At 36.6% G+C, this 26778-nt stretch overlaps 1 protein-coding gene across 2 annotated transcripts in view; it reads right to left on the bottom strand.

Annotated features, from left to right (window-relative positions):
- HTT (huntingtin) overlaps positions 1 to 26778 on the bottom strand; it is a 78577-nt gene that overhangs the window by 46099 nt on the left and 5700 nt on the right. Inside the window, exons 2-24 of one of the 2 annotated variants that reach the window (XM_057365283.1) lie at positions 26403 to 26486; positions 25826 to 25946; positions 22284 to 22343; positions 20329 to 20408; positions 19775 to 19913; positions 19403 to 19544; positions 17789 to 17967; positions 17132 to 17336; positions 16236 to 16283; positions 12887 to 12967; positions 12156 to 12508; positions 10287 to 10410; positions 9892 to 10010; positions 8866 to 8977; positions 8217 to 8357; positions 7445 to 7603; positions 7261 to 7358; positions 5627 to 5766; positions 4720 to 4783; positions 4245 to 4345; positions 3100 to 3246; positions 1971 to 2091; positions 1655 to 1731 (exon numbers count right to left, since the gene is read on the bottom strand). In XM_057365283.1, the coding sequence (XP_057221266.1) occupies positions 1655 to 1731; positions 1971 to 2091; positions 3100 to 3246; positions 4245 to 4345; positions 4720 to 4783; positions 5627 to 5766; positions 7261 to 7358; positions 7445 to 7603; positions 8217 to 8357; positions 8866 to 8977; positions 9892 to 10010; positions 10287 to 10410; positions 12156 to 12508; positions 12887 to 12967; positions 16236 to 16283; positions 17132 to 17336; positions 17789 to 17967; positions 19403 to 19544; positions 19775 to 19913; positions 20329 to 20408; positions 22284 to 22343; positions 25826 to 25946; positions 26403 to 26486 (2895 nt within the window). The remainder of the gene's footprint in view (positions 1 to 1654; positions 1732 to 1970; positions 2092 to 3099; positions 3247 to 4244; positions 4346 to 4719; positions 4784 to 5626; positions 5767 to 7260; positions 7359 to 7444; positions 7604 to 8216; positions 8358 to 8865; positions 8978 to 9891; positions 10011 to 10286; positions 10411 to 12155; positions 12509 to 12886; positions 12968 to 16235; positions 16284 to 17131; positions 17337 to 17788; positions 17968 to 19402; positions 19545 to 19774; positions 19914 to 20328; positions 20409 to 22283; positions 22344 to 25825; positions 25947 to 26402; positions 26487 to 26778) is intronic. The other variant, XM_057365284.1, reaches the window with a different exon arrangement.

The following is a 26778-nucleotide window of genomic DNA, read 5'->3' on the forward strand; positions in this document are numbered from 1 at the left end:
TTCCATCAAATCCTCTACATTTTTGAGTGAACCCTATCCAAGATGGTAATTTTCTGCTACATTCTGTCAATTATTATAAAACCAGATTTTTCCACAGAAGTCAAATTTAAGAAAGAACAGGCARAGATCACCAGAACATGTTTGGCAGAATACTCAGTGAATTACACACATCACTTTAAAGCTGTAAAACTTAAATACTTCAGTTTCTTTCAGGARAACACCTTAAGCAACCTTTACATAAAGGGAATCTGGGAATATTTCAAGATATTTTAAATTTWAAAAAAATTAGTCACTCTGGTCTAAAACAACTWGAGGAATCTCAGAAAACTAAATTTACACTAAGTAGAGATATTACTTTGATAAAGCTCCAGAGGCAATAACAGTGTCTTCCTTTGTTTTTTTTAAAGTACTTTCATAGGCAAGTGTTATTTACTTCACATACAATTAGAAATCCATGACTTAACCCATGTTCATCTGYACAGAGTTGAAATGCACCAGTTCCAGAAACTTCTTAAATCATAAGAAAAACAATACTTAAAATAGGAAGGAATTTTGGCAAAAWTCTCATGTTATTATATTCTTATTATCCAGAATGATACATGTCCATATCCTTACAYCAAAAATAAAATTCCAATCCAAATTAGTATAAACATTGGCCAAAAATTTGTAAAGAAGGAATCAGAGGAAAGGGCAAAGGCTTTGTCATTGCATCACTTATAAGTATTAGATACATCACAAAAAAACATTTTTTAAAGCTGGGTAGAAGAGAAGATATATTGATTTTATTTTCCAGCTAAGTATTGCAAAAAGCCTGAATTACTTCATTTGTTACACTGGGCCTATTGCTCAAGACACCTTTTACACTACATGTACAGAGCACACCACACTTAGGGCCAGCAAAGGAAACATGGGCCTGCTGACAAGAAAAGCAGTGCASGGAGGATTGGTTTTTTGAATTTGGGTTTTATTCTGTTTTTAAGACAAAATTTTGCAATTGTATAAAAGACACACTGTCAGCAACAAAGAAAATCAACACAAATTATGTTGAATCTATTTAAAAAACAAACAGCTCCACATATGCACATCTCCAGTAGCTTCTTTTACAGCTCACATGGCATTGCAATTATTATCAGAGGCAAAATCAAAGATTTTAGGCTGCCACCTGTACATTTTCATCCTGAATAAACTCTTCAGAATACAAGCACTTTGGACTACCATGTAKTACCTACACTAACACTGAAGCATTATAGATACCCCATTTGCTGCTACCACTCAGTGTGCCAAACGAGAATTTAAATGCATGTGACACTTCTATAAAAGCCAAGATGAACCATCTTCCTTGACCTACCGTTTTTCAACATAAGCATGAAATAAAGATGAAAATTATAATGTCCAGATTTTAAAGAGACACTACAAGACACAATATCCCAAACATAAACATCCTCTCAAAAGCACAGAAAATTTTCTCTTGTAACTTATTCCATAGATGCAGACTATACGTATCTTTCTTTTAGAGCAGCTGCAGCCAATCCCTTTGACAGGCTTATTGCCCCAGGGATGACAAAGTGCTGGCAATTAATATCCTGACACTAAGAACACTTCTGTTTCAAAAAACATGACTCTCAAAGCTTGATCAACGAAAGAGGGAACATACCCACAGTGCCATCCCACACTCCAGGTGCAGACTGGAAATGTTGTGGAGAGAAGACACAAAGCTTCACAGCAGCCAAACTGAAAAGTTAACACCAAGAATTGAATTTGTTTCACCATGGGAAGAGTTAGCAACAAGTATCTTAAGAGTGACAAATCTATTACTAATGCCACTGTCCCAATACAAAAGCTGAAGACAAATACAGCCAGGAAATAATAAAACATAAAGCAAATATGCAAAAAAAGAAAAAGTCAGCCACCACAGCAAGAAAACACAAAGAAACTCATATGTAAGAAGATTCACATGCAAGAAAACTCACCGTAAGTGCTCTTGTAGTGGATATTGTCAATGCATGGGAAATTGCTGCAATAACCCTTGAGAGGTTGTTTTCCATAGTGACATCTGTTGGACTTTGCAGCATATTGTAACCTCGGTATGTTCTGAAATGAAAACATTGATACTCACTAAAACATGTACTTAAAAAACACCATCCTAATCAAAAATTATTATGGCTTACATTAGTATGACATATTTCACAGACTGCTTATAACATACAAAGCCAGAGAATAGTCTACACACCATCTTATATTGGAGTATTTTTGGGGTTATATTAGCAAATGCTATATAATTTATAAATAAAACCCCTTTRTTAGCAAACAGAAACAGGAGATCAACTGTCAATATCTAACTAGACACTTGAGAAATAACCACCAGTTTAATTATTAGTCTCTGCTTTTGCTCAAATCCATCCAACATTTTTGCATGCTCACAAACTTTGGATTATTGCTGTAGAAAAAGTCTATTTTCTATCCAGGTTAACACAGTGCCCACAAAGTTCTAGCACTTCCAACTATAGTATATAAATCCTACATGATATGATCAAGATCAGGTATCAAAAAAGTATATAATTAAAAACTGTTAAGACCAACTGATAGAAGCAAAGATTCCCTACAAACATACAAAACTCATACTGCCTATAAGACAGAAAAAGTACAGGTGACACAAAAAATACAACAAGATCACACTATCACAATTAGAATTTATTTTTAAATTATAAAGAGAGTACGGACTTCTGCAAACACAGTCATTAAATAGGATATGAAGAGTTATATCCAGTTAAATCTGCATCAGCACACCTGAAGAATAGTAATATGTATACAATTAGCTTGAAAAGCTGCACCTAGTCAGGCAATTTAATGGACAAGTAGGGTGACTTCAGGATGGAGAGAAGGAACTATCTCAAAACAATGACTCTCAATGGGTGAGCACATCAGACAGTGTATCCTTTAAACATCAGTCYGTTCCTGTGGAGCTTAAAACTACCATGCTCCTAGAGACCAGAAAAAGAATTCAAAAGCACAAAGGAAGATTTAACTACGATTCTAGACATTACAAAGTGAAATCTGAGTCTCCATGCCTGCTGAAGCAAGGCCAGACAGATACCATACCTAGTGATAGTGCTCACTGCAAAGTGYGATGGGGGCTGCGTTTCATGCATGAGGAGTTTCAGGTAGACACTGCTTTGGTCTCGKGCTACTGCCACAACTGGGTCAGCCTGTCCTTGATCACAGTTATAAAATAGCTTTGGAACAAGCCTGAAAGAAAATTARATGTCAAAAAGAAAAATTACTATTCAGATATTATTTAACATCTAATTTAAAGTACATTTAACACACAGTTCAGGAAGCTACAGATGCTAATTATACATATCAAATTGTAAATAAAAGCTGTTACCAAAATTCATTAAGCTGAATTCATCTTCATGTAACTGCTCTTCATTACAATCAAGGAGCTCAAGTCAGGCCAAAGGAACTGCTCCAGACATATGGTAATTTTTAAAAGAACCTTTTCTGGACATACCTCCCTATACATACTACAACAAACACTTATCTAGAGTACTTCTCTCTTGTTCCCTTATCTCCCCAGATATTTTTCCAATTCATTTCCAACTGAAAAATAATTTTAACCTGAAAAGAAAAATGTTTTACAAACTGATTTCTATACAGCAAAACCTAAAAATCGAATAAAATCCGGTCTTCGTGAACAACAATATTTTCAACTCATTTCAACTGAAAAAATATTTTCAACAACATTCAACTTTGGTAAAAGTGAAAAACTACTGTACACATGTTTTTGTAATTTCATTAAGAGTACTTGCAATAAATGCCCATAATGGACGTTKCAAGGGGTTTCTGCAAGCTTATAGTAGCTTTCTTGGGCAAGTAATTCTTTCCCAACCTCAACACACCTCCTGTCACTAAGTCAACTTGAAGATAGAACAAAACCTCAATTTGTTACCACTCAGTTAATAAAATAACCCAATTTAAAAATCAAGTCCCTTAATAAAAGCAACAAGCTCTATGATGCAATAGCTCAYGATTCCTCATCTGAGCTGCTCTGGCAATATAAACACTTGCAAATGTCAAAACTTTGAAGGTTTTGTTGTCCATTATTTGTAATTAGGAATGGACATCAATTAATAGTATGAAAAAACTAGGAGACACTAAGTGATTCATTTAGTTATAGGTACACATCAATATGTAAATATCTTTCTAAACTACTTTTTTTTAATAAATAAAAATGCCACATATACCTCATTAATGAAGCTGCAGCCACRTGTCTCACTCTTGGATCTTCATCTCCAAGCAGACTTATTACCACATTTTCAAGCACCCTCTCCTGAAGTTTYAACAGCTAGAAAAGAAGTTAGCACAGTAAATACAGTCCATTGAACATTTTCATCATTTGARCATTTGAGATTTTATCTGTCACACAAATCTGTAAAAGACCATCTTCACCTTAACATTGCCAATCACACTAAGTATACATTGCTAAATATTTTAAGTTAAAAAGAAAACAAACTACAAAACACAAAGATCAGAGAACTAAGATATCTGAACCTCCATAGCAAGGATATTCCCAAATGTAGCAAGTTTTACAACATGAGTCTGTTTACACAGAAAATACTTAAAACAGCTACCAGTGTTGACAGAATTTAAAAACACTGATGACATTGCCCTGGTACCTTAATTCAGAAACATAATATACTGATTGAATAATTTACTTACACCAGTATAATGATGAATACCTCTGTGCAAGCTCTCAGTTTTTGCTTCCAAAAAGCTGACTAGCCTATGATAAAATAGAATTTAGAGTACATTAGTTAACATAGTGTGTTATTTCTCCCTTCAGTGCTCCAATGGTTCTTTCTGTTTATTTTGTAAAAACTCCACTGCAGGGAAAATGTAAGTAGTAAACACTTTTTGCAACATTTAGAAAAGATAAGCTCTTTGCTAAACAACTATCTGGCTGGCATAACTGAAGAGAAGTAGTCCTTCCGTCAAAAAACCCCATTACTTACAGACTGTGATTGTAACTGTATTTAGTGTTACAGTGTACAGTGTACAGAATAATCAGACTATTCAGAAAAGATAGTAAAACATTCCAAACATCATTATTCACTAAGAGTTCACTTTTGTATGACTAAAGATAACTTGAAGAATTTTCATATAAACATCTTTTGTCTTTCAGCTTGGAAGTACCTATAGAGAATGAGGGAATGCAAGAAAAGGAATTCAAATCACATTTATTTCAGTATTAACAGAAACTGAGCAACTACAGAGAGCTGACAACACAGAAAAAGTCGGGGACTTTCTCTTTAAACACAACTGGACAAAAAAACTTTGTTAGATTCCAAATTGTGTGGTCCCTCTCTGATCACACATTTACAGAAGACTTAATACAACTGACCAATGAACTAAAAACTCTTATAAAGTGTTACTAGGACTGGGCTTGGTTGTGAAGTCAGTGGTAACTTGACAAAAGAATCTGTACATTTCATATAGGATTGACTTGTCTGAATTAGTTTTATAAAACTCATCAATGCTTCAGAAAAAATTGGTCCATTAAAGTTCCAGTTCCCTATATACCCCTGCATTTCAGCTACTATACCAATGGGAAAATATAAACACTCACCGAAAATCTACCTCTGCAAGTGTTTCCAGAAGTTCTGTCCTTACAAGCCAATATGAGCTGTTCTTCARAGTAAGGAGGTCAACAATCAACTGCAAACCTAGTTCACTGTAACTGCTGCTGCATAAGCTCATGATGCAATGCTAAGAAGAAAAACAACATCCAGTTACATTACAGAAGAGGTTTTCCAATAGAAGAATGAAAGTGATCAAAAAAACCATCTGTTTTATTTAGAGTTAATGCATAAGAGGTAAGAGAAAGTAAAAGAGCTAGGTACTTTGCAAGGCAAGAACRACATCTCCATGTGAACAGTTAAAACCTCGTGCTGAATTTAAACTCTGGAGAGGAATGCAGGCCTCACAGATCAGAGGGCAATTCTCCAAAAGAGGGCTCACAGGGCTTAAACACCACAAGCASTGTATTCTCATCTGTTCAAAAACAATCTCCTAATTTCCACAGGGTATTTTTAGATACCTGTTTCTGATTTCCAAAATTTTTGAAAAAGTCATACCTCCATATTTGAATGTTCAACTACAGGCACAATGTGTGATCTTTAGGAAAAAGTTACAGAACTCCCCACTTCTATGTCTTATTTAACTACACAAAATGTACTTTCTTGTTTGAGGACTAACAACCCAAAAGGCTTAGAACATTTCTGCCAAAATGTATAAAGTCCGGCTACATTATACACTGAGAAAAAGAAGGAGCCGAAGTTGACTAGTATTGAGTTGYCTGAACTGAACAATTCTGGTGAAGTCTTCTAAAAAGCAATCACAAGTGTAATCACACATGAAAACACCACGCACAGACATGAAGATTGCTGAAGAAAAGGTTAACAAGATAGCCTTATTTAACTAACTGGATTTCCTTCCCTCAGCTGTATCACAAGCCTCTCCTCTTTGCATATAAAATCATAATTTCCGTACACAAGCTATCTACATTTTACTAAAAGCTGTGCTTTGCCTCATTAGTCTTTAAACTGCAATGATCACCCACCCTGTACCTCTCCTTGACAAAATAAATTCCTTTGGCCTCCAACTTCTTTGTGCTCTACTTTATTGGAAAAACCCTCAAAGAAAGCTCACTCCCTTCACCCCTCTGCTTTTCCACCAAACACCTTCCACAGATGTTATTATAGAAATAAAATTCACATGCTCTAAGTTCCACTCACCAATTCAGCTGTTACCTCTATTTTAACAATTGCCTGAGGATCTTTCACCTGAGTTGAACCACTTACTTTCCTGAAACTTTCCCCAGTTTTAAAAATTACTATTTCAGAAAATAATCACTGTTTTACTTGTCATTTCTCACATTTAATTTTTGTTCTCCAAATACAGGTACTATATGCTCACACTCCCTGTTTAGCCTAGACATGCTTTCTATGTTACTGTTGGTCAAGGTTAAATCACAGTTCATACCAGCACATTTCTCACAAGAAACATCACAATTAGGTTAGAATGCTACACAATCTAACTACATAATTATTTTCTGTTTGTTCTTTCATTTCTGTGCCAATTAAGTTTTTGGAGAAGAAATCATTGCTTGCTCCACATTTACGTATCTGCACATAGCAGGATCCCAGTAATGAATCACAGCTCTGTGATCTGTGCTGGTGCAAATAGAATCCTACTGCTTACCCTTACTGCTGTACAAGCCAGTTTGCAAGTAACAGAGGACTCATCTTTCAAYGTTTTCTGTAACAGAGGTATGCAGTCTATCAACGAAAAGAGATTCCCTAAAATTAAAAGAAAAAAATATTGAGCAATGAACTTTGCAATATTACATTAAGACAAAAAGACACACTTAAAATAAAATTCTTACCTGTTGAGCTTCTGACATTTATTAACCACTTTTCCACATCAAAGCGGGACTTAATTAGAATGGAATTGACAATTGTTCCACACAAAATGGCAGTAGCTCCTCTAATCTGGGGATCTCCATGGTCAATGTAGTTCAGGATGTCCGATACATATTGCTCCTCTAAGAAAAGAAGTTACAACTACTTTATTTTAAAAATACTAGTATTAGCCTTTACTGATTCCTGAAAATGTTTCAGTGGAGGTCTCAACTATTGGACAATCAACAGTTCTCTCTTTCTGAGATCCCTTTCTGTGCATGCAATCTACAGATCAATCCCACCATTCAGACCAATGATCACACACATAAAAACACTAGTGATTTATTTCAATTGTACACAAAATGCTCGGGAAATCTAAGAAGCAAACCAGCTGCACACTCCAGGTCCCTGCAATTAATTTGGAAAAATGAACCTAATGGCTTAGAAACCACCTACAAGATGGACTGAATTAAATTAGAACATTTGTAAAATAAACAGACCCCTTCTACATACTYGTATTAAAACAGCTTCAACTTGTCAGAAGCTCTACAAGCTCATCCACTGAAACTTAAATCTTACTACAAAAAATACACCTCACCACATACACAGCACATTCATTCCAATTTGTGCAATMTTTGTTCACAAATACTAAACTGCATTTGGAGTTTTCAGCACAGATGCTGCCCCCCTTATTTAAAAACCCAAACATTATTGGGTTAAATTAAATTAAAATGGAATATGTGAACTGCAACATACCATACTCTTCTCCCATTGCCTCCAGGGGTGTTTTATACAGTTTGCTGAAGAAAGACTCAGGGTGAAGTGCAACGGCTGCTCCAACACAACTTACTGCCAAGGCTTTTACACTCACTCTCACATCCCTATCAGGAACTAAAGCTGGGGGGAAGAAATAAAAACTAATAAAAAGGAGGGTATTTGAAAGCTTCCTAAATTRTTTTTAGTTTAATTAATAACATTGTGTAAAAGAAATGGACAAAAATATGAAGTAAGCAGTTCCACTTTATCAGAGGTAGCAGTGATATATGGCTGCTCTCTTGTATTTGAAATATATCTGAAATACTCAAATACAGCTGTAACATAATTCCAGCTCGCTTTCTTCCAAAAACAATCCATTATCTGTGCACATGAGAAAGTAATAGTTAAGAAAAGGGAAAAAGAACAAACATCTTAAATCAATCGTATATAATGACAGAAAAGTGGTTGAGTCCCCATCCCTGGGGTTAAACAGAAAACATGCAGATGTGGTGTTTAGGGACTGCCACAGAAAAACCTCCAAAACTTCCAATAAAGTGAGATCAAAACTAAGAGAGAGAAAACTGATCACATTTCCAACTTTGTACAGGGAGAGACAGAGAGAACCAATGAATCTCAAAGCCAAACGTACCTCCTTTGTCCCCAGTAAGCAGGAAGGAAGCTGACAGCAGCCTGACACAGTGCACCAAAGGAGCACAGTCTCTGTCAGTGTAGTGCCCGATGTCTCCCTTTACCCTGGAGGGCTATTGAAGGCAATCACAAATGTTTATACAGAGAAAAATTAATCTTCAATTTAAATAAAATATTAGGCATAACAAGATCTAGAAATACTGCACATCCTCAAATGTATAAAGGTTTAACAAAAAACTAATATATAATATTAATATATAGTTTAAGATATATTCTAAAAAAAGGCCTCAAAATGTGATGCTTTGGTGAAGTTTATACCCAGTATCAGAACTGGTTCAATTCTATCAGAGAAACATTATCCTGTAGATTCTTCTAAACTAAAACTTGCTGTTTGCATCTGAAGAGCATGATAAACCACCTGTTGCCATCAAATTTTGGAAACTTTGTATGAAAAGCAAATTATTTCTAAGTTTTTTCCAAAAAGACTGACAGTTTTCTGTAGTTGCACATTTAGAATTCGTCAGTAGTCCAAGCTGATCTAATTCTGCCAGCCACAAATGAAACTTTTGTCCCAGTTCAGAACAAAGTCCAAAGGTGAAGTAAAAAAACTGTCAGAGGAAATCAGCAGCCTGTGGTTAGAATGGCACAAGGCCCAAAGAGTAAGGCATACTAATACGTGAGGAGATCATGAAGTTATCTACACAGGTAGCAACCAGCACAAAGATATTTCAAGTAATTAAGTACTAGTGTAGCCTACTAATGCACAGGCAAAAAGGGTTTGTGTTCTCATCAGTGTGTTCAGGTGACTGCATAAAAGATACCAACTCTTATTTATTCCCCTTATGTTAGATAAAATTCAGGCTATAACTCAGATTCCCAATACMACCTTAGTTACTTTGACCTAAAAGGAGGTAGATCACGTAGACACACTTCCCACTAACTTACTACATCATAACTGTGATTTTAAATTTTACTTTAAACTGCATTGTTTTAAACTTTAAAACTGACCCCTGTGACTATTTCACACCTTGTTTTCATGGTCACCAGCATCTGCTGCATCTTCTTTTGATGTAAATCGATCCACACTGCTATCAGAGGGCTGCCTGCTATGGCTCATGGTTTTCAATAGGTGAGGCTGCTGAAGAGCTTTAGAAAAAGGCAATTCATGAAATACCATTTCATGATGCAAACCAAAAGCACTTTAATTAAACTTAATTATACAAACATGAAAAATAAATTAGCAGTGATCAAAGCAAGTGATAGATTACAAGTGTAATATATTCTTTATTTTACATATCAACCTTGTTATTTGTTTTTCATATCCATTATATAGGTCTTTGCTCCCTTGGAAGTGCAGATGCACCTGAACATCTGTCTTAATGGTGTCACCAGTCCATCCCACCCCYGTATTTATTAACATACCAATAGAAGAATTCCTGAAAGATTCTGATGAATCATCTTGGAGAATATTTGCAGCTTCATCTTCCTCATCTTGTAGCTGCCCAATTTGCATTCCAGAATACTGTCCTTCAGCACCTTCCAAAACCTACAAAATGCAAGGACAGGGCTTACARTAATTTAGCTTTATACAGCGTATTGAATCTGAAACATGCAGTGTTAGTAATCAAGAAATAATCTGAAAGCAAATATGAGCCTGAAAAATATTAGTGTCCAGCTGCATGCAAGCCCCACAGCACTTCCCCTTCTCCTGCAGCACCAGAGCTATTGGAGGCCACAGTTCCACCTGAGAGTCTCCCAGCTGAGCCATGAACTTGGCTATTAACAGGAACCAGGAGGAACATTCGGTCCATCAATCCCCTGCAGCTCCCCTTGCACCCTCATCACAAATGGCTCTCTCTCAGCAGTTACAAATCACAACCAACACCTTTACTGCCAAAAACTGAGCTTGGCCCTTGTGTCAAACTCCCCCATAACCTCACTTGTCCTGGATATGTGAAGTCAAACTAAGAACACACTGTAGGACAAGAAAGGACAAATAAGTTTAAATGTCTTTTAATTTCTTCATTCCAAACCAGAGTCTACTAAAATGGACTCATCTGGAAGAGAGTTTGACCCTTGCAACCAAGGCAGGAAAAATAACCATAAAAATTAATCACAACAATCAACAACAGTAAAGTAAAAAATCCCATTTCACTGATTTCATCAGAAAACAGGACACTCGTRCAGTTACTTCCTGTCTTCATAAGCACCTGGAAATTGTTCATTAAAAAGCTTGTATAAGTAACTTGGACAACCTCTTAGTCTGTCAATTATGAAAAAATAATTTTACATTYAATTACTGCTTGTAAATAGTGTGCAAACTGACATATGGAACAGTCTGACAAGAATCTGCATAAACACATYGTGCTAATAAACACACCTTGCCTGCTCACCTTGGCCTGTGCACTGCCTTCATTTAATTAAGACAGCAATTACCACCACTCCTTTGGTTCTTGAATCTGCACACTTGCAGAAGTATTTACTTACCATAATTATAAATTTATTATTTTTTGTAGTGCAAAGAGACTATTACTCTTTCAAAGTTACTATTAGAACAATAGTCAAAAGTCTGATAATGTTTGAAAAAGTCTGAAGAAGTTCTAAATTTTCCCCCTTTTGCATTTTCTCTTTGCCTCCCAGTAACTGTACTTATGCTGGTTTTATTACAACCTCACAATACACTTGCCCAAGAGAGACAAATATCTTCAAATAGCTATACTGTATGCACATTTCAGGTGTTTATTAGATATGTAACTGATACRTTAGTAAATCATGCAGTATTTGCCCGTTATAGGAGAAATCCTTGAGATGGAAYAGAAAGCAAAAAAAACCAGATGAGTTATGCTGCCAAGTGTAAAAGCACAGGCAGAAAGCAGTGTGAAGCACTGTATTCCAAAAATATTCCTTTAACATTCCAAATAAACTGTTCACCCTTTAACACTTTCATTAACCCTCCTGCATCAAAACAATTATTACCTATGCAAAATTAAGGATGTACTACTAAGAGGATATATTTATGTCAAGTGTTTGATATTGCCATTCTTTCAGTGAGCAAAATCTGAATACAGCTTTCTAACTTTTCATTATTGCTGAAGTGAAAGTGTTAAAAGGAGGTCAAGCTCTCCAATAGAYGTGTGAGCTGCTGACCTTTCCACTGTTACTAGCTGAGGATTGAAAAGTAGAAGAYGAGTAAGAAGACGAATCCAAGTCTGGGCCCTCCATGGAAGAGCTCTGAGATATGTCAGGCCCCTCAGTAGAAGGAGATCCCCCCTCTGCCCGTTGCACACTTACAATTTCAGAGCTGTCTGAAGGGGTTACAGCAGAGTCTGGACCTTCTGTAGTAGTCTGAGAGCTATCACTAATTGGWGAGGAAGCCTGTGTACCATCATTCAAATCCATAGTGGCATCTGACTGGACAGCACTGATCTGGCTGGAGCTTCGACTRAGCATTTCATCATCCTCCCCTTCAGTAGCTGTACTTGTCAAATCACAGCTTGCCAGATCCACAGAGTCCGACTGCAGCGTGTGCTGGGAACGCGGCTGCTCCGTGATGATGTCGTGTCCCGTGGGGTCAGCAGCTGACCCAGCTGTTGACACACCTGAGGAAGAAGCCAGTTCACTGCTGATCTCACCCTTCACAGAAGCTGCAAAACACAGGCATGTATGAGTTCAATACAGTGYTTGAATTTGTGTTTCACTCTCAACATGGATCCACAGACTAAGGCATATATTAAACTAGGCTAAGGAAAGTGTGTTACTAAACAGTTTAACAACAGGTAGGAAAACAGGCATCTTACAAGACTCTACCCCACCTCTACCAGTAAATCCCATTGAAAACAAAATGCAGTCAATTTCATTACAAGTAAGTTTTACACTCAGCAGTATTTATGATTTCAGTTTTGTTACCACATCTTTTAAATGCCCATACACTTCCTCACCAACGTAACACATCACTTACACATCTTACATAAAGTAATAACAATGCATTTGCTGACTGCAGTGCTGAAGAGAAAAGGAGGTACCTGCAAATGATGCAGCACTGACATCAGATCGAGTTTCAGAATCATCATCCAAGCTTTCTTCTTCACCAAGAAGTACTTTACCTGAAAAGTGATGTAAGAAAACCCTTTAGTTTTCAAAAACTACAGGCAGCTTGGAATGTTGAACAGTTGAAGTCAGTTAGATGTAAAATCTATTTTTTAAAAAGTTTATACAAATAATTTTTCATAGCTATGACAAGCAACAGATGAAAAAAAGAAGGGAATGAATAAAGTGCACATCCAATCCCTCACTAATTTATCAGAAAGAAACAGCAGCAGTTACAAGGAAACAAATGAGTAATTTTATTTACCTGTGTAACCATGCATGAAACTACCTATAACTTTATTACTTCTAGTTTATTTTTGTGGACTACATTTAAGACCCCACTAATTTAATCAAGTATGTGCTATTAATTAAGGGCTGAATATCTCGCTTCTGGATGTTTGCCCTCAACTCTGAAGGGCATTAATGCACACAAGTAACGGAACAAAAAAACCTGTTCCTCCTTAAGGCTACAAAAATTATCAAAGGCTGCTTGGAACTCCAAAGATAACAGAATGGAAAATGCCCAGGGAGAAGAGCAGTGTAGACTAGAAGCACAAGACAACACAAGTGGGACAGGTTAATGAACCATGGATAACAACCTTTAAGAGCTAAGGATTACTACGGCAAAAAATCTTCAGAGAGGCTTTTGCCATARGAAACTTGAGAACCGCTTCTAACAAAACCCAACCACCACAGAGTTCTCTTACTCACAGAACATTATCTATTTAAATTACAGGCAGTGGAAAGAGAAAGATACCTGCGATGCACACTGCCTGGAAGTCAGCCAAGGACACAACTGCACTGAAAGTCTGTCCATGGGACAGCACAGAGTACAGTGGGAGCTGCTGAGCCCATCCTTCTAGATGCTCAAGACCCTTGCTGAGACAGAGAGATTCACAGTAACTGCTGTGAGAAGGACCGTTTTGCTTAAACTATCAAGCTACACTGGTAGTCTAAGACTCGTAATACAAGATACTAATCTTTGKATAACTCTGAGTGAATTCCTTTGTACCTTATTTAAGTTATTTGTGCGTAAAAAAAAGCATTCATACAGTTCTGTACTTGTTTTTCTCAGCTGCTTTCATACATAACAGTATCACTAYGGAATTATCTTCCTATGAAAAGTTTTACAATACCCAAACCTGTAAGTAAGGCAGAAAAGTAACCATGGCATTTCCATATACTTTCTATGTAAATGAACAGTAATTGAGAAATACACACTCCTAAGAATGATTGAGCAAAATTCTGCTAGGAGTTTGCAACAAAAAACATGAAATATATTTTTCTCTATTACTTCTCACATTTACATCCATTTCACTGAAACAAACCAGAATGTTCTTCTGCTTCCCACAGGTGACCACCTCTAAAAGTAAGTGAAAGGGTAAGAACACTGAAAAACAGTCATTAGGCACATTAGGCTTTGTATGCTTAAATGAGTATATAATATAAGCAGCAGGATACTTTCCCACTATTCGATAAGAAAAAAAATCCAGTTAAGTTGCTTTCAAAACATAGGTTTTGATTTCAAAAGGAGATTTCAGCCTTTTCTATTCAGCAAATAATCTTCTGAAGCTGAAACATAAACAAACCGGTGGAGGCCAGCTGCTCGGAACTGACGTTGGTCTGAAGCAGGAAGATTGCAAAGATGTGGAACATACACATTTCTGTAGGTCAGCCTCACTTCACACCCCTACACACAAAGAAGCACCATAGCTTGAGAAGTCTCACCCATTGCTCACTACTCTATATGACAGTAGGCTGTAAAATGACTTCAAGGAATAGGAACTCCTTCAAGGAACTGGGAATAGGCTTGGATTTTCCCTCCTCTCTACAACAGAGAGCAGCAGGGAATGAACAATTCACAATTTGAAAATAAACCTGTACAAAGCACAAAATTGTGAAGGGATTTCTTCAAGTTTGTTGATGCTGTTGTCTTAGACCACAAAATCTTCATACCATGATTTTGAAAAAGGGTAAAAGCTGATGACTCACACAAGTTTCCTCACCAAGTGAAGAAAAGATTGGTGTTTTAACAAATACTTTAATTGAATTTACACTATTATTAATACTTCAAAGTTATACTGAAGACTACTAACAAAACAAAGTACCAAAATTATRATTTACCTTTTTAAAATTTACATTATATGTGTTGTTATTCTGAWTTGTTGCATTCTATCTCACCTTTGGATGATGCAGCAGTATCTACTTTTAGACACCCATTCTTTCAACCTGTCAGTTCTAAACTAGACATGATGCATCCATAGGCACTATTTCATTCAACGTTCACCACTACCTTACATTTTGGTGTGCTCTTAAAGCATGCAGATAAGGTTATTTAAGCATTATGAGATTCTTTGCACATAAAGATTGAAGGACATATTTGGAAAAAGTATAAGCTACAATGGTCCTTCAAGTGCATATAATCTTATTTAGTTTTAAACTACTTTTCCTTRTAGTTTCCTTTTCCTTTTTCTTTTCAGCACTGCACATCTCTTAGCTTGCTAACACTTGCAGTGACTGCACTACACTTACAGTTTCACTGCAGTAGCAACATCTGAGCAACTTTCATCATGTAATGTAGGCGATGAAAGTGTTACACATTTGTATCTAGATTCATTCTGCCAGAGATAAGACTGGTTTCAATCAACGTGTAAGCATATAACTAAATATTAAGTATTTTCATGCACAAACTGGGGAAAGAATACTTCAGCGCAAACTGTATTCTTTRAAATCCTGCTAAATTAATTACCTATTGAAGAAATAAACGAAAATATTCACAGCAAGACATAAACTGTATAGAATTAACCATCCAGAACAAAAAAAAAGCATCATATTGAAGCATGCAAACATACACGTGCATTAGTGAATTACAGAGAAAAAAACAAGGTCTAACAAAACCAGGGAAGTTTTAACCATTTTGCAGGTTACATTAATGGTTAAGCATTACCATGAAAAAGAATGCCCTGTTCAGAAAGATTATTTTTCCATGTGCTCTTTAGAAGTTAAAACTGCACCAATAATCATCAACWTAACTTTGCCAGTGAACTACAGCAAAAATAAAATTATATTGCTTTAAATGATCGTAGAATGTCTTGATTGCAATATCAGAAATTGCATCAGAATTCTTTCATTAYGTATAATGATTAAGCTCAGCTGATAACAAAGGCAATTGTGAATGAAGACCCAAATTGAGCAAGACAATGAAGTGGGGAGGGGGAAGAAAAAACAACCCCAGAAAAATCAGGAAGGAATGCAATTAAAAAATTTGTTTTCAAAAATAATCACCTTTATGCTTTCTTGCAAGAACAGGGCTGCATGAAGACCCCCCTCCAGCTGCAAATCACAGAAAGTAACACATCAGGGCAAAGACAGAGCTAATGAAATCATGAAGGAATTCTAATAGCCACAAATGGGAAACAAAACAAAAAAAAATCCCAAACAAAAAYCAAAGCCAGGAAGAAAYAGCAAACTTGTTGCTTTTGAAGTCCAAGGATTTTGATCATTAGTCACCAAATTAATTTTAATATTCTATGTCACTTGTACAAAGTGTGCTTTCAAAAACATTTTCTAGATTTCCCTGCTAGGATTGCTTCCAGCTAATAATTTACCTTTCAATGGCAGCAATATGAATGATCCTTAGCTCAATAAAGAATTCTTACAGAAATCCAATGAGAGACTGATGCTTTAGAAACAGGTAAGTAGCAGTTAAGAGAATTTTAAGAACATGCACTCCACAGACATGAAAGCCGATAGCTGATTTTTACAGTTATGGATAAGCTTAAGTCATGCTTTAATTTCATGCTGGTTTTGGTATTCAGCAAGGAGCTCTCAGTTAATATATACTCAGGTTAGATGAGCTTTTATGATCAAATARTTGACAAGAACAATATTAATTTTGTGGGTGAAAAGAGTCACCATATTTATTGCTTTGTGTAACAAAAAAAAAAAATCATCAACACAGACTGTAAAAGAAAACCTCTGAAGTTTGTCATTAATGAATGAATGTATACCCACTTAAARGAAGGAGGGAAAGAACTTCCACTGTACCTGGGGAAAAAAGAATGCCATGCAGAGGTGCATACATTTCATATTAACTTTCATGGTTTTTGCTAACACTGAGAACCAGAAYTGACGATGTATTTTAATTTCCTTTTATTCAAACTACCAAAASCAGAGCTTACCTATAAGTTCCACTATGCTCCCACTGCGGCTCCTGCTGGCAGGTTCATCTTTGGCTACACTGACCTGAGCAATGCCCCCGGAGGCAGTCAGGGCATGGAGCAGTTCTGGGGGGGGCGTTCTAAAGAGCTGCTGTAGCAATTCTAAAGCTCCAGTCACAACATTATGGTCCTGATGCTGGGTGTAGTGCAGAGTCAGTTCATAAACCTGAAAGCCAGCAGAGTCCTGGAATAAGTYTCTATGAAGACAGAACAAACTACGTGTCTTGTTCTATACAACATCAAATTTCAGCAGTGAATTAAAAATAACTGATTTTCATCACAGTCTTCCAAGGGGAAAATGTCAATCAATTGTAGCCACTTAAATGCCTTTTTGGTAGAAGTCTGTTGTTTCTTTTTATTGTTATGGAAGGAAGGATTATATCAAAAGCACCATAAGAAGTTTTTGGCTCCTTTGGGCACACCTAACAAGTACTGCTCGTTATTTTTCTGGGATTTCGGGTCATTACTTAAGAATAATTCCAGTCACTGGACCAACTACATTGATCAAGATGAACAGGAATTTCAGAAGGTTCAGTATCAGACTAATGCTGGATCAAGAYTTATTTATTTTCCTCCCAATTACTACTCTTCAGGCAAGAGTTATTATTCATATTTTACCTGTATAAGTTGTTCTGGTGAAGGTGAAATCTCTGTTTCTTTCCTTGTTACACCAAAACTGCCTTTCAGGCTGGTGTCTTTTACTTGTTGTTGTAATAAAGGTATGAGATACCTTAGTGTAAGYAAAACACCAAGAATTAAAAGAGTAGGATGATCATCTTCTACAGGAACCAACAAGCCTGAGGGAAGAAAGGAAATGGCCAAATAACTTACTGACAGTGGTTAGTTTCAACACAAATGTTATTTCATGTAGTCCATACAATAGCGTCTTTAAATTTAAAAAAGCAAAATAAAACAACCAAAACCTAGCAGCAACTCAAGTGCTTTCTAAACGTGGAAACATTTTAAAATATGTATTTTATATTCCTCACAGTAAATTAAGCAATGTGGGAGAATGATCAGAGGACCCTGTCTCACCTTTCCTGTTTCCTACCTCTTTTTATTCAACAGAAACATAAAACTTTTCTTTTTTTTTTTTGGTTGTAGTAGTAGCTGATGCTTTCACCAAGTGATCTAGATTCTCTCACTCCTCTCACCTGCCTCCTCTCTCCACTTGGCAGCTTACACCCGAATGTAATTCCCTTGCTCACAGATGCATTACTATCCTAATGAAAGATATCTGCACTTTGGCCTCTTCCTCAACTATTGAGAACCTTGTTCCACATATCTACCTGCTAATCACAATCAAYCCAAAGCATATTACCAACAAATACAAGTTATGGAAGAAAACATAACCTTCTATGCAYCCAGGGAGGGAAAAAAAATCAGAATCAATTCACGGAGTTCCTATTAGTGCTTCTCTTTGAATTCTGCATCATTGCCAAGGACATTATCTCASGTCATTTCAGAGGGAGGAAAGTCAAAATGTGGCATTTGAATTGTTCACAATTCTTGAAAGAAACAAGGTCAATATGATAATACCTTATGTATCTGTTGGCCTTTCTTCCCTCTCCTTTTGCAATATAGTCTACATAGTAAAGAACCGCTTGTGAATAAAAAAATTGAGGCAATTTTCCACTGAAATCCAGGGAAGCCTCTCATCATGAGTTGCTAAGCAATCCAAAGACCATTCAAACTTCCCAGCTGAAGAAATATGGAAGCAATACCTGATATAAAGTTGTGTGCTTTTAAATTAAAAAACCCTTCCATTTCTGGTCTAAATTATAACAGAAGCTATGTGGTGGTCCCTCTACAAAAGGTTACAGTGTATGTGACCATGGCCCAGAGCACAGCAGTCATACCCTCCACTTCAGACCTGCTGCACTAGCAACCAAGCTGATGAACCACGAAAGTCTTCAGATTCCTGATGCTGCACAAGTTCTCCCAGAATCCTTAGAGCTCCTCCTTTTTCAACAAACTACTTGCTTCCCAAGCTTTAGCTATTTCTTTTCTATTACTTACTAACAATGCAGCAGAGAGATACAAATAGCTTTATAAGTATCTTACTCTAAGTCAACACAAAGTAGAGAAAGCATCAGCACTGTMACTGCCAGTCTGAGTATCCGACCTTTAACTGAAAACCTTTCACAAATGCAAGGTGATACATATGCTTACATGGAAAAAATGTAATGTTACTTACACATAAAGCAAATTCATTTTTCCCCCAAATCTTACCTAAAAGTACATTCAATAACCAGGCATAAAAATACTGTGTTCTTCGCGAATGCTGACAGATGCTGACTGCTGATCCTGCTGCCGTCCGACGGATAGTGGGRGAACTGGATTTAAGATTAGCTATGAAAGCCTTCAACAAAACCTAAAACCAAAGATATCTTACTTAAYCTTTTTATCAGAAGTTAACTAAGAAGCCAGGAAGTGTATTTTTCATTTATTCAAAGCATTACTTCACGTACATCAAGCAAGGGCAACTTCTGCCTTARTTCAGACATGCAGCTGTAACTGCTTTCTGTACATCTGACTGAGAATGCTGAAAGCTCAGCACACTTTGGGTATAACAGGGAGCACTAACGGGGTAAAGAAAGGTACCTTAATCTCATTGTCATTTGCAAAATTGCCGAACGCTGCCATGATTTTCGGTATTGCYGCAGCCAGTGTCTCTTGTACCGATTCCTCGGGTCTCTTACTTATCCGTGTTAGACAGGGCAAAAGGTTCACTAAGTAGGGCCTAAGCATGGCACAGGAGGAAAACTAATTTGAGATCAGAACAACCATACCCTTCTAATTATTTTTAATTTGTACTCAGGTTCTGTAATACTACTAAATCATACAAAAATGTACCTGGTTAGCTACATAAAATGTAGGAAAAAAAGAGGAATCTTCTGAATGTAAGAGAAGAACACTTAAAAAAATACAAGTCATTATCTTCACAAGTTTTTCTCCCTTACACCCATGTACAGCACAGAACTAAAGTGCCATTAAAAAAACACACGAATCAAATAAAGCTACTTCAGAGAGAATAAGGGATAGGAATTCCTCCAATCTCCTAACCACATATTTTCAACTTCCAAACAGTAACAGTTTGTTAACATCTGTATTTCTTTAAAGGTTCTCTGAAAAGTTCATTATTAGGATGTGTTTACCTGCACTTTTGAGGCCGAACTAGATGGGCAAGCTCAGCAAATCTCCAGAGAGCAGCACGTAGACTTCTTGAAGCACCATTCTAGACAGAGTATATAACTATCACATTTCATCATGCAAAACCATTTCCTACAAAAAACTGCCCATAATATATAATATACAGTATGTATACAATAGTGTACATTTTACTTAAACAGATAGAAACGTAAGGTGTCTGGAAATCATAAATTTCCTTTAGCCAAAAGGAAATCAAGTGAGTTCCATGACTATCTTCATTTTTCTAGCTGATACCTGGAATTTTTTGACTAACCCAAAATGAATAATAGGGAACACCACAAAAGAAAAGGAAGTATCTGAGATCTCCACTCTGCTGAAATCTGCTTAAAATACCAYAGAGAAAGGCATCAGCCAACAAAGAAACACTGATGATATGAGATTCTAAAAATCACTGGAACACTTGCAGAGATATAAATGCAGCATAAAATTGACGGYAGTGAAGATATGCAAATAAACAACATTCAGCCTCTGAGCACACCAATGGGAAAATCAACATATTGATCTGCAGCATTTCATGAATGCTGAAGTTTAGCATCTATTTGCCTGGACTGGTACCTTCAGCTGAGCACCTGACTTGAGCCAGGATGCTCTTAGTGTCTAAGGATATAGCACAACTCAGTATTGACTACAGAAGTCAACACATGCCTAGGAGGATGTCTACCTAATGCAGTTCAAATCCAACCAAAATGTTTCTCAAAATGAGTGCCTCTGAAGACAAAGCTGAGATGCTTAAAAACTGTCATTTGTTTATTACTTTTTTTTTAGCTGGTATATCAAAGGCTTGCGGCCTTGTTAGCAYGACAAGTAAAAATACTTGCATCTGAAATACAAAACATGCATTTGTCAGGTTCACAGCCAAACAACAGATTATGGCATGGCTTCTGAAGTGATCCTGATGTAAAAACAAAGCTCAGTCTGCTGGGTGCTCCTTTGTACATACCTCTCTCCACCTGTCATGAAAGTGAGAGCACCTTTCAAGAAGCACACACCAACTGAACAACAAASTATTTCCTCCCACACTTGGTCATAATGTGCAGAAACTTCAGARCAATTTATATGTAGCCTGTTTTCTATTAATTAGGTAGATGCCCATTTCCACACCCTCAAAAATATTGCCTGACATTATGGTACAGCAATACACCTACCAGAAGAAAAGCTATGCACACTGGTTTTGCAACTTACTCTCTATAGTTCTATTATTCCCCAAAAAAACCCAGTATTGTTACTGTCTGACAATACCCATAATCTCTGTCTGTAAGTCTACAGAYGCAAGAGACACAATTTCAGTGATACTGCCCTGAACATAGCATTTCTCTTCTGCAGTCACAAACTTCAAAAAGGKTATTACTAAATTTCTTCCTGAGGACATAACTAAATTGTGGCTTTTGATGCCTAGAGAGATGCTTCAGTAGTTTTCTCTACGCCTGTGGGAGAAGCTGTAAATACAAATCACACATTCATAAAGGAGTTGTATCAGGTTACTTCAAGTCTTGATCCTCCACAGAGTTGTGTCAGTTAACAATGTCACTGTCCTCCACCTACTTTTCATCACCCTTTTGGTTCAAGTTATTCTTGCCAGCTTAGTCAATGGAGTAAACATCATRAGCATGCCTTATTCCTTTGGGTGGGGAGTCACTAAGGCAACTCAAACTGCTGTTCACACCAAATGCTCACACATTTTCCACCAGATAAGCTTTCAGGAGTGGTTAAATCTAAACTATGGGGCCAGTGGTGAYGAATTCAGCAGAGTAATACATTAAGCAGTCACAAATCCTTCTAAAATGAAGCTTTGACCTTGATATTAAAAGACAAACTATTAATTTAAACTAATGTCCCATTCCAATAYACTAGAACACATATTAAATACCACATGTTAGGACATGAAAGAAAAATCACTCACCTTTTTAATCTCTTTATACAGCTCTAACTGTAACCTGGGAAGATTGGAATCCATCAAAGCCTGCAGCAAAATGCATTGAGAACATACTGTATCAAAGAGGTGGTGCTTCACAGGAACAAGGTTACACTCACAGTAAAACAGCTTCAAGTAARGCACAGAACTATCTAACAGCCCCTATATTTGATGTAAAACTAAGTGATAAATCCTGAGAAGAGACATCTTTATCCTTCACACAAATATGGCCAAACTCCACAAACTCAGTCATTTGTAGTTAATACTGACTGGTTTACCCACTCTACCTGCAAAAGGCCATATGGGATCAGACTACAAGCAGAGCCAACCTTCCTTTCTGGCAATCACCAGGAACAGGTACTCATGAATAGAGCATTAAAACACAAGAATAGTATTCATAAGCAGCAAAAGGCATTTCCAGCTACACTCCCCCAATGTCAAGCAGGCTCCTACTATTTCTCAAACTGAAGCTGTATTTGTACCATTACCTTTAACAGCCCCTGTTTAATGAATCAGCTTATTCACTGCATCCAGTTAGTGCCACAAGGTGTTCTGCATACCAGAAGTGTCACATCCCAGGATCCAATCAAGCATGCAGTTTGAACTACAGTGCATGCACTGATCAATACAGTGAAAGAGCATGCACTGTAGTTCAAACCTGCAACCTGGCTAAAATGAAATCACCTCAACTTGATCGTTCTTTATCTTTGAAGTATAAGAGAATAAGAAAATATGAAAATATAATCTCTTCACATAAAATAATTTGTATATATGTGGTTACACTTCCTCCTCCACTTTTCTCTCTAGTGTGTACTACAATTTATGAGCATTTCCACCAGCTCTTCCTCCAATCAGATGAGACCTTCACACAACATGAAAGTGCCTACATTGTGGATTCATACAGCACTATAATGTTTAGCATAATTTATTATTCCTTGCCCAGTAATTTATTCATTTCTGATTTGCTAACTGCCTTCCTGACCATCAGCCATTAAACTCGCATCTTCACACCATTACTCACTTACTACAAAATCTGATGGTACATGCTGAGCTAGAGGCCACAAGTGCTTAAGCAAAGTCAGTGAAATTCCTGTGGTTCCTCCARAGCACAATTTCCCCAGCCTAAAATTGTCTGCTCCAAAATGTCATTCACCCYAATTACACCAGTTGTTACAATACAATGGMATTGTCTTCCCCAGAAAAATCTTAYCTGGGTTGTATCTTTATATTAACATAGGCACCTGAACTACAGATTGCAGGTGCCTAGATGACAGCAGGCAGGATTTACTTCACAAAACTTAGCATTAATGAGAAGTTCCCCATCCCTACATACATGGATATCAAGTAACATAGAAATGCACCAACTACTACCTGGCTTCAAGGCTAAGTTGTCCTTACAACATGCTCAACTGGAGGAACTCTTTTTGCTAGTGTACACTTATATTTTTAGCAGGCTAGAACCTATGATGTCATCTCCATTGGAAAAAAGTGTATTCAGCTCTAAATTACTACAATAATTAATTCCAATTACTGAGAGCAACTGTACTGCAATCTGTGTGCACAGTCCCACAGTATCATTAACACAGAGGATACTACAACATCGTGAATCAGCTTCAGAGAAAAGACAGCTTGACCTTACCCACAGAAACCTGCAAACTCCCAACTTGGTATTTTTTCTTTTTAAGGTATCACCAYGGTTATTAAAATTTTGAGCCAATTGTTTACAAGGTTTTGACCTAGGTAAGTATAGTGATACTTAAAGATGACTTACAAAGTGTTTATCTAAAGTTATGTGCCCAGCCTTGTCTGCACAGAAGTGTTAGGATTTTTGGTTACAGTAATGAACATAAACTCCAGAGAGATACAGTTACACAAGTAATGCTCACGTCTATAGTCTTTTATTTCAAGAGAAGCTACAAAGCACCACTCTAGCAAAAAAATTAGCCTCTAAAAATGCCTGAGATATTAAAAAAGGCTGAACTTTGACTAAAATGCAAGCTTAGGGGCCCAACACCTCTGTTCTGCTTACCACAAGCATCACTGGTACTAGCACAACCAAAAATAAAACTGCACATCTTTTTGTCTCGGCATTTATACACAAGTGTCTGCCTAAGTTTCTAAATTGCTCCCACACAACATAAAGCATAGACACAGAATACAAAGTAYAACCAAGCTTCCATAACAGTCTGATGCATCCATGTGCATGGAATATCACAACTGTTACCATTTCAGAGTGATCAACTGGCAAGCTTAATGACTGATAGAAGACTCCATCATTTAAAATCACTTAAATCTTTAAAACAAAACAAACTACCATACAAACATTTGGGAAAAAAATTAGGTTTTTCAAGTTAYCCTGAAACATGCCAGAGAGCAACAMTATTAAAWTGATTGTTTAATTATTAAATAGAGAGTTTGAGGTAAATTTTATACCAAGACAACATAAGTGTTTCACAGAAAGTAGGAAATAAGCTTGTGTTGCTTCAAAGCAGCTTTTAAAGCAAATCAAGCTAAATAATAACGTATGCATTTCATAGCGTGCTCTCCTACAAACAGAAAAGCATTTAAATCAAAGTGAAAAGAACAAAGTGCTACTGGGCAAAACAAAAAAGCAAGGAACTCACACTTTGTCATTTCCTATCATTATGGAATTCGCTACACAATCTGTAAGCTTTCTTCACAAAACTTTCAGGCATAAGCTCAAAACCCAAAACTTAATTTGTTCAGATATCAATGTTTAGTTTGCTTGCCTCTACACAGCCCTTCATACTAAAGAAAATTATTATTTGCATATTTCTAAAGCACTTAAACTTCRCCTCAACTAGATTATTTATGCAGGTACTTAACAGTGTCTTAAAGTTCAAGTATTTCAGAAAAAAAACAAAGACAAAAAAAGGCAAGTGAAAACAAGCCTGTTCTGGAAGCAYCAGCTTCCACAAATTACTCAAAAGATTCACTGTAAGATACTTTGGATCAAGATTTAGACCTTGCCTGATCTTCCATGAACACCCATCTGCTGCTCTCCAACAAGCTCTTCATTCTGGATCACAGCAGGGGAATAAACAATCTCCAGAAACCCATATTTATTCTAATTACTGCCTGAACTCTACTTCTCCAAATCTCAGCAAATCACACTACCTTTCAATCAGCTTTTTAATATTTTTACCTTTCCTCATGCTAAGTGTCTTTATGTTTACAGAACAATAATAGTATTCCTCCCACACAACAAGATGATTTCAGAAAAGCCCACATTCCTGTTTTGGATAACTTGAAAGGAACAAAGTTAATGAACAACTGAAGACAAGAATAGACCAGAATGATGAATTACATAAGGCAAGTTAAAGTTAAATATGTTGATGTGGGCATAAAAAGCTGTCCTAAGAGACAAGAATTCAGTRAAGAAGCTTACTTAGCCTCTTACATTATCAGTTACTATCAACAGTAAGAAAAGCAGCTAAAAGAACATCTGTGTGAATTCAGACAGGACACTGCATCAAGAAGAGACAAAATCTGATAATAAAAGCTCTTACTTTAATAACTTTATTAAGGCATTCATCCGCAACCATCCGGACATCAGATTCTGCATCCTCACTGCACAGGAGAAAGAGTTCCATAGCAATGCCCAGCAGCTTCTGAAATTCTGGGGAATTTCTAAATAAACAAACATTACAAATTTACAATGTRCACTGTGAAAAGGAAACACCAATGCTGTTTTTGAAGGGGTTTTATAATCCAACTACATGYCTATTATACACATATATATAAGAGGAGAAGACATTCAGTGTATTAAAGAACTTCATTATGAGTTGGGAGCTCATTTCCCTATTCTTTCCTACATAACCTGCTAAGGTATTTGACCTCTGTGCCTAAGTTTCTCTGCTTGCAGTAGGAGGATAGTGCCTATTCCACCAAAAGGTAAACATAAGTCCTTCTTACATTTTGAGTTGGTTAAAAAAATCATGCCATTTCAGTTTTAAATAGAAGCTCCACATTTAAAATGAGCAATTATAAGGAATCCTCCCAATAGCTAACACTCCAAAGTTGTTCTTCATCCTAATGAATTAAAGACATTAATAAAAAATTAATAAATTAAAGACAATGCCTTACCTTAGTGACTGAGCAACTATGTTTTCACATATTGTTAGACAATGATTCACCCGATCTTTCTTGGTAGCTGCAAGTTCTTTCTTTCTAAAGGAAGAACACAATGATGATGAGTCTGAGATAAGGGCCAAAAGTGATCATTTAAACACCCTTGCTAGAGCAGTGTCTGATCATTACACAAGAAAAAGATGCCCTTTCTGGTCACTACATAAACAGCTGTATTCCAACTACTTGTAGACAGGACTTCATCTGTCAACTGCTGCTGAGAGCACACAGGCACACAAGCAAAGGAGAAATACAAACTTAGAAAAATAATGAAGAATGAATCTTTTAACAAGGAATATCACAGTAATTYCATAACTTTCACTGAGAAAACACT

Source organism: Malurus melanocephalus, unplaced genomic scaffold (genome assembly GCF_030028575.1).
Source record: "Malurus melanocephalus ecotype Western Australia unplaced genomic scaffold, MMel_1.1 scaffold_50, whole genome shotgun sequence".
NCBI lineage: Eukaryota > Metazoa > Chordata > Aves > Passeriformes > Maluridae > Malurus > Malurus melanocephalus.